The sequence below is a fragment of the Limulus polyphemus genome, unplaced genomic scaffold (assembly GCF_000517525.1).
Source record: "Limulus polyphemus unplaced genomic scaffold, Limulus_polyphemus-2.1.2 Scaffold4817, whole genome shotgun sequence".
In the NCBI taxonomy this organism is placed as follows: Eukaryota; Metazoa; Arthropoda; class Merostomata; order Xiphosura; family Limulidae; genus Limulus; species Limulus polyphemus.
The window spans coordinates 54,229-62,950 of NW_013670427.1; the positions used below are offsets into that span (position 1 = coordinate 54,229).

Consider the following 8,722-nt stretch of genomic DNA (forward strand, 5'->3'; position numbering starts at 1 on the left):
AAGCCTTATCAAATTTCACATGTGGAGGATGTAAAATAAAATAATTTTTTTAGGTTTTATATATATGCATTTTGAAATAACAAAAAATCATAAATTACTATATCAATACCACAGAATCACACTATAATTTATGAAACTTAGTAATTAAGCTGCATTTGAGTCTAAAAATATGATTTTTTGAGCTCACTAATGTCTTACCTTACTAGTGTAAATCTAGCACGAAAAGCAAGATTTCCTGTGCAAATATTTTGCAAAGGCTGAGAAAACTACTAAGGGACATTCTGAGCTTTTATTTCATTCATCCTTGGGTGAAATAGTTATACGTAAGTAAGTATTCTCAAAAATGAAAGAGGTAGGTGGGGCCACCTTGGTTGATTCATAAATATATTAATATCTCAGAAAATAGAAAAGATAAGAGGTTCTTATCTTATATTCTAGCTTTTCAATATCGGTAATTTGAGTATTTAATTCATAAAAAAATATAGACCTTGTATTTGAACATTACAAACATTTAATTTGAATCAATGATGCATTCACCATACCACGTGACATACAAAAATCAATATTTAGGATTTTCTTTTTTAATATTTACTTTTATGTATAATACTAAAATTTGAGTTACAATATGAAATATGATACCAAACTTATTGACATACATTCATAAAATAGTAGTTTAATAAAATTTTAAATGTGAGTCTACAAATGGGATGACATGGCTTTGACCTGTGACCATAGGAAGACCTGTTTCAATAGAGTTAAAAAAATACAAACTGCTAATCCTAATTTAAGTTTTTTTTTCTCCTGATAATTTAATTTTTACTTTTGGAATAGAAATATCTTCCCACCCAGTTAAGTAAAAAATTTTACATAGCCATAAATGTGTGGTCTTTGTTCATGTTTGGTGTTTTTTTATAGCTCAAATTATTTGAAAACAGTAAACTTTTAAGATGCAGGAAATTTTCTTTCAATAAATATATGTGATATTGTTCAACCTGTGGTTGTGTTTTACAAGCAGAAATGCTGCATTATGGGCAGCTGTTTGTGCTAGTAATTACTAATCATAGGATTAAACTGTAATGTTTTTATATATTAAATGTTGTTCTGTTTATTGAAAAAATAATTGTTTTTTAAAGAAGTCAGTTTCTCAGTATTACATTTAAAAATTACGTCAATAATGTTATAATCAAACCCTCATTTATAGTTCTAGTGAAAGTTGTGTTCTTGTTGTGAGGAGGGTACTTTCGTTTAAAATTATGTTCTATTATAAAGAAATGGTTGTTACACATACTGTAGTTATTTTTGTAATTGTCTGAATCTTGAATACCCAAAGTGTAAAATTTTCTGTGGAGTTTTGTTTGTGGTGCCATTCAGTTGATGGTACATGAGTTTTGGTTACAGACATAGATATTGATATACGTGCTATGTCCATTAACTTTCAAGTCAGTGGTTTTAAATGTATTGCATAGCAGCATATAGCTATATAGGTATTGTGACTGATATGTACGAGTTAATCTGAGTGAAAATGCAGGAAACTGTTATTTGCTAGATGGGGTTAGCCCAAATAATTTTGAACTATTAATTGTTTATTGATTAGATATGTAATGCAAAATTTAATCTACTTGGTGTTAGAAGAAGCAACATATTAATATGTATGTAAATGAAATTGATTGAGTTCTGTGAACTTAAAATAAACAAATACTAGTATATTGTATTATAATACTTTGGAACAGTATACTGGTATCATTGGAGTTAAATAAAAAATTAATTTTCTACTCAAGCAGAAACAAAATGGGAATTAATATAGAATATTGTAATACCAAAACACATTTTAAAATTACAAGTAGATATGAAGTAATATCCATGTAGTCAACAGTTCTTTCTGTTCTATTAATATTACATATCTTTTATCAAAGTAATTCTTAAAAAAATGTATGAATAAGATTCATAGAATTATTATTCTAAGCTCATTTTTTGAAATCTCAGCACCAAGCAGTCCAGTTTATGTTGGCTGAGATGACTATTGGAGTAGAAACATCCCGCTTGGCATACTTAAGGGCAGCCTGGGAGATCGACCAAGGTAGAAGGAACACATATTGGGCTTCAATAGCCAAAGCTTTGGCTAGTGATGTGGCTAACAAGTGTGCTACTGATGCAGTACAGGTATTTTTCTTTAAAAAAACAATTCATTTTTGTTCTTTACAGAAGAAGGAACATTTACAGTAAGCACTATAAAAGTAAACATAATTTGCTTTTTCTGCTATTCAATTGTTTTAATTAAGTTATCTATGTTTAAATGAATTATACCAGATAAATCCTAACTATTTAAGTAAGTTACCTATTTTATATTTTTAGTAATTAGTAGTCTTCATTTAATTGACCATCATTTTATATCTTACTAAATATATTGTATTTAATGCAGTTAGTTATTCTGTTCTTTTTTTTACTGAAACATTCTAATTAACTTTTTTTCCTATTCTCCTTATTGAATAAAGTACCAAATTCAAATGAAATATCTATTTTATACTGTTCGGGGTTATTAAGGAATAATTTCTTTTGTTTATTTGACTAAATTTGACTATCAGCTAAAATCTGTAACAAATAACTCACTGAGGTTATTCTTCATTATTATCAACTCTGTAAGTGAAACCAAATTTAAAATAATCTTCCTGATACATGGTTAAGTTTTTGGTTTGGTGTTCAGTTTACCAAAAGAAACAGTAGAAATAGAAACCAAGAAAATACCTGATCCAGATACAGGGCAATCAGTTTATAGTTCTTTATTATCACCATCATTTAATGATTTGTTCTATTTTTTTAGCCATAACAAGAAACATGAGATAAATATTTTGATGATATGTAAACCCATAATCCATTGTTTTTGACAAACTAGTAAATGTGTACTAATGTTTTGCCAAGAAATGAAACTAACAAGCCGACAAATGTGTTTAAAAAAAATATTCTTTCGGCCATCTAATCAACAGTCACATTGATTTTTATGTGGAATGTAGCCACGACTGTGGGCTAAATTCCCATATTATTGGTTTATAAGCATTATAATATGATAATTAAGGCTTCCAATCTATCATAATGTATCTTTTCACACTTGTTAAAAGAGAGGTGCTGCTGGTTCTTGTGTTTTTGAATGCTTCTAGTAAAATTAAATTTTTAAACATTGCACTTGTTATGTGTAAATATTGTAAATAGCTATTTTATGCTAAATTAATCAAATCTCTTCTGTAGTTATCTGCAAAAATAATAGATGCAAAGAGGAAAAGATAAATACAGTGAAATATGTGGAGGGAATGAAATATTAATTAAACAGGTTTGGGGATGTCACATGTCATCTTGTAAAATAAGATAAAACAATCAGTGGTTTGAAGGACAACTACCAAGCTCACATTAAGGTAGTTTGAGGGCCTGGAGCACTTATTTTTCTAGGCCCCTTGAATAGAGTACAAGCAAATTTGAAGTTAATTACAGAATATGAGTTAATTATTCAAAGTAAATTAGAATATGATGCATCTAACGTTTAAGGATGATATATTCAAATTAAACGATTATAATAACAATTATTTACTTGTACAACATGACAAGTAAGAATGAATTATGTACATAAAAAACAATATAGTTATTGTACAACATTACGAAAGCATGACAAAACATTACCCTAAAATCATGTTTTTCCTTGCTTTGGCATAAGTAAAATCTTTGATTACATCTTCATAATCTATTTGCATAACCAATGTCCTTTCTATCTTGTGCAAGGAAAGGGCATTTAAGCATTCATTTAACATTGAAGCACACAATTCATTTTTTTCTTCAGACATTTTAGAAAAAGCTCTCTCTGCACTGCAGTTCAAGGCAGGTAGGCACAAGTATATTCTTAATGCCATATCAACATTAGGAAAAACAGATTCAAGTTTATTTTTTCTGATTGCTTGGATGCTTTGTTGGGCAGATGGTGTTTCACAATAAAAAATTTCACAAACTGTATCATTTTATTGGGAAAAGAGCTGTCTAGATCTGGAGAGTCTATGTCTCCCAATCTTTTAGCTACAGCAAACATTTCAGTCTCAGTTAAATTTTTGAAATTAGATAGAAAACCAAACTTCATTTCTGTTGCTTTATATGCAACAAGCCGACCTTCCAAACACATTTGTAACTTGTCAACTAACAGTATAAAATTTTCTATGAGAAACTTCTGAGTTCCAGGTAAACTAATTTCACCTTCAGAAGTCTCATCACTTGCCAGCTTTCTTTTTCTTTTTCTAGAAATCTCATTCCTAAACTGTTCTTCTACTATATTTGAAACCCGATGAGTTTGAATTTCGATTCTGTCGAATTCTTCACATAGTCAATTTATGTATTCCTTTACAGCAGTAGATAAATTAATGCTCTCTTCTTGAAGTTTAGCACTTGTAGCATCACATCTTCGAATATTTTTATACCAAACACTGTCATAAAAGCAATATCTAACGTTCTCATTTTATTCATCAAAGCAGTAGTTTAATTTCTTGCTGTTTGCCTTACATCAATATCCCTAGATAAATCTTTAAGGTTGGTATAAATTCTGTCGTAGTTTTAATACATAATTTTTGTTGAAACTGGTCTGGCTGACCATCTTGTTCTACTGAGATTCTTAAGAGAAAAAAGAGAATAGATCAACAAATCTCTTTTTTTTGTTGTTTTGCCATTTTTTAGTTTAATCTTAAAGTTCAATGAACAGCATCTCTGAACATCTGTTGAATGTATACCTCTCTTTGATGCTGAAAAATCTTGCTCTGGAATCATATTTTTGTGAATCCAAAATTCTATTATTCTTTTCCTGTCCACTGGCCATAATGCTGGATATTGTCTTCCTTGCCAGAGTTAGTAGTGAGATTTTCAATCTGACATGCTCTTTCCCTTTTCGAATCATAAGGGGATGAAGCTGCACTTGTGCTAGAATTCTTAGTTGTTACAGTGGGTTGAGAATCACTCAGGGTAGAAGCTTTGTCGTTGAAAGGACTGGTTGGGTTGTTCTGCTCCTCTGTTTCCTTACAAACTGAGAAAAACTTGAACAGCTTGGGAGTTTTGTTCTAAAACAGGTTTTTACTTTTCTAGTTTCCCCTTTTGTTTTTCCTTTTCTAGAAACCACTTTTGTATTTTCTTTCCATGTTTTAGAATGCCAATTGCTGAGATAATTAAAAGTTGAAAATTATTTTCAAGAATTATTCTATGATTACGTAATATAAGAAATGTGCACATTTATTGCATATGTTCATGAATGCAAGTAATTTAACAATTACATTTGAAAAAGATATGCCAAAATAAAATAATATATCCCCTAGTTGCTCTTAGCTCTATTTTCTATATAAAGTTAAGGGTAACAATTTAATTTTCATTCACTTTAATTATAAAAAAATTAATGGTCATATCATGCCCCATGATATATTAGTTGCTTTATGTTGTCATTTATTGACTAGATAGGTCAATAAAACAGTTTAGCAAGCAGTGCAAAGATATTTAGGGAATATATTATAAAATAAAACTATTGTTGCGTCATCGAGTCACATGACTACTGTGACGCAACGTTTCTAGAACTATCATGTACTTTGGCGAATGTTCTAGTTCTTACTAGATATAGGGTAGGCTGGTATATAAAAGAGGGGAATGTAATGTGTGTAGACAGTGTGTAATTGATCTGCAGTCAGAAGTATTATTGACGTTCGTTGATATAGCGTTTGTTTTAGCACGATTGTTGAAGTTGAGTGTATCGGTAAAGTTATATTCGGAATAAATAAACCAGTTTTATTAAGTAAAGACTTGTGTCGTTAAAGTTTCGTTGGAACGAAGTTACGGAAAAAAATCAATTAACAAACGGAGACGTAACACTATTTATACATTAAGTTTTAAAAAATACTTATTTTTTGCTGAAGTTTTATAAACTTTTGTACTTCAAGGCTTTCTTATGTACAAAGCACTTTTAATAGTTAAACTGAACGGATGAGTAATAATTAAAAGGTCAAATGAATATATATAATTTTGACCCACTCTCCATGCCTACCTCTACCTTGCTGTAAATTACAATTTGTTAATAGATTTTTCTAAGGCCAACTCCCATTAAATTTATAACCAATAGATAGCTTAGATTTCAACTGATTGACTATCATATGTTTTATACCACATGATGTTACAGTTAATTGACAACTTAGCTGAAAATAAAACAATTTTTCCCACTAAAATATAGTGGGAGAGCTAAAGTTAAATTTCTAACTACTCAAGTCACGTGATTAGAGAGCCAGAAAATTTCTCAGCTGTTCACATATAATTATTCTATGCTATTCCCTGCATTATTTACTTAAAAAAAATATTTTGTGGACTAGTAGCATTGATGTAAAGTAGTAGGGCTAACATAGAAGGACAGTCGATGGCAAAAAATAACAACTACACAGGTGAGTGATATATTTCTTGTTTTTCATATCTATTCATTATTTATTATTATAAAAGTAATTAACAATGTAAAACTTAAAACCCTTTAGGTTAGATAAAGTTAAATTAGGTAATATAAATAAATATAATGATAATAATAATAAAATTTTTCTATGAGGTACACTAGGACTAATAGCTTATGAGTAGCACAAGCTTTATGTAACTTGGTCAGTGTAACACTTGCTTCATGTTACCACATATTTTGATACTTCTTATGGCAGGAATTTTAAATATCACAGTCTAAAAGGCAATAAAACAATAAAGTTTAATTACGACCAGTTGTATAAGGTTAAGAAGTTTTTAACTATTTAGTGTAAAGAAATGTTGTTTCCTGCTACAGTTTGAAGTAATTCTAGAAAGAAAATATGGTAATTTTGATTTATTATGTATTTTTTATGGTGGTTATGAGGTCGGTCAAATTGATCTAGTCTGTATTGAGTAAGAATAGAACAAATAACAGATAAAATATGAAGATTTATTGAAATATAGAGAGTTAAACTGATGGTCCGGATCATCAGTAGGGGCCCTTCACTGCTTGGGATCCTGGCACAACTGCACCACGGTTAATGCGACACTGACGACTACCTTGTTTCATAAGTTATAGATTTCAAATTATTGCAGTAAACAGTAAGGTGTAGTTTTTTGGGACAGCCAACAGCCACTACCCAGAAAAAAATTTATTAGATTTTCTATGTCCTGGAGCGAGAAGACTTTTGCTTGTTTGTATTAAAGAATTCAAATACAAAACTATTCATGTGTATGAGAGATTAATTCCATTCTGAAAATTGAAAAGAAAGAAAGTGAAGTAAACAATATTACAGTTGTGTAGTCTCTCATTCTATTTAATTTCCAGCATAAATTAGTCTATACTTATTCCTTTTGCAGCCTTCATTCACACTGATGCAGCTCCCCGCACTAACCTATTTCTGTATATACTGTACATATAAATTTCCCATGATAATTGTTGTTACTGTATTAGTTAATAGTAGTAACATTTGTGTGATAATTTTTAAAACTTCTTTATTTTGAAATTTGTACTTTCAGGTTTAATTTATATACTCCTATCAGGCAGGTGGTAGCACTGCCTATGGAGGTATGACTCAGATTGTTCATGGAGATAAACAATAAGTATTACAGTTGGAACCTCACTGTATTTAGAACTTGGTTATAAATACAACCTTCATATGTCTGTTGAAACACTGCCTTAAAGAAAAAACAAGCAAACAGATAAAGAAAAAAACTTTTCAAAAAGGAAGTAAATGTAGGGATGGCTAGTATCAATCCCTCGAAAACAATGTAAACAAGATAGTAGGGATGATGCATATAACCATCCCTATTATCTGAAAGCAATAAATGTCCTACAACCCGAGTGCTTTCGAAAGGTGGATCTTTCTTCTTGAGGGGTAAACTGGGAATGATGGTGTAAGTGAGTGAGTGATATATAAAGGGAGTTGAGTGACCTTATGAAGGTTACCAGGTGTCAGTAATATAATAGAGAGGTTTAAACTGACACTGAGTATTTTGTTAAAACACAAAAATATATCGACCAAAGATGGCACTAATCTCAAATTCATAGTGACACTATAGATCTGATTAAAAGGCTTTTCATTCATAAGAAACATAATATAATATACAGGGACAACAAGGAACCTATTGGTCCATCTAGGCTGTCTCATCAACTAAACTAAACTGAAACTACTAAAAAACCTCAAAGTCAGCCCTTATCATTTATATATTTATCAGGTCTTCCCTCAAATTTACTGTCTCCACCAAATCCCAAAGGCAACCCATTCCAAAGACCAACTACTCTGTTAGAAAAAATAAAAAACTATCTAAGCTGAAGATAAGTCCTGCTTGCCAAAATTTGTATTTGTGCTCTTTAGTCCTATCATTCTCACCATTAAGTATGAAAAACAATGATGCATGAACACTATCAATTCCAGAATTGAGGAAAAAAATAAAGAAAATTTTTCCATTCACAAATGCTTCATTTATTTATGAACATGGTTTTGCCATGATGATTCCTTTACTGGCAAAATTATAGTTGTTAATAAGCGAAGTATTTGTGAAGAGTACAGTTACCTTTGTTTTGTTTTTTTCCACAATTCTATAATTATGGAGTTTCACCAAGTACCAACAGTTTCAAGTATCAACTATCAAATCTCTTAACAATCTAAAATACCCCGATCAGATCTTCCTCTAGCTCTTCTTGTAAAAAAGTAATTTCAGAGATTTTAACCTCTCTTATGAC

The 8,722-nt window shown here is 30.2% G+C and overlaps 1 protein-coding gene across 2 annotated transcripts in view; it reads left to right on the plus strand.

Moving 5' to 3' along the window:
* The window catches only part of LOC106471730 (medium-chain specific acyl-CoA dehydrogenase, mitochondrial-like), a 74,686-nt gene that overhangs the window by 54,190 nt on the left and 11,774 nt on the right, over nt 1-8,722 (plus strand). For both annotated transcript variants that reach the window (XM_013932349.2, XM_022400335.1), the window contains exon 13: nt 1,984-2,160. In XM_013932349.2, the coding sequence (XP_013787803.1) occupies nt 1,984-2,160 (177 nt within the window). The remainder of the gene's footprint in view (nt 1-1,983; nt 2,161-8,722) is intronic.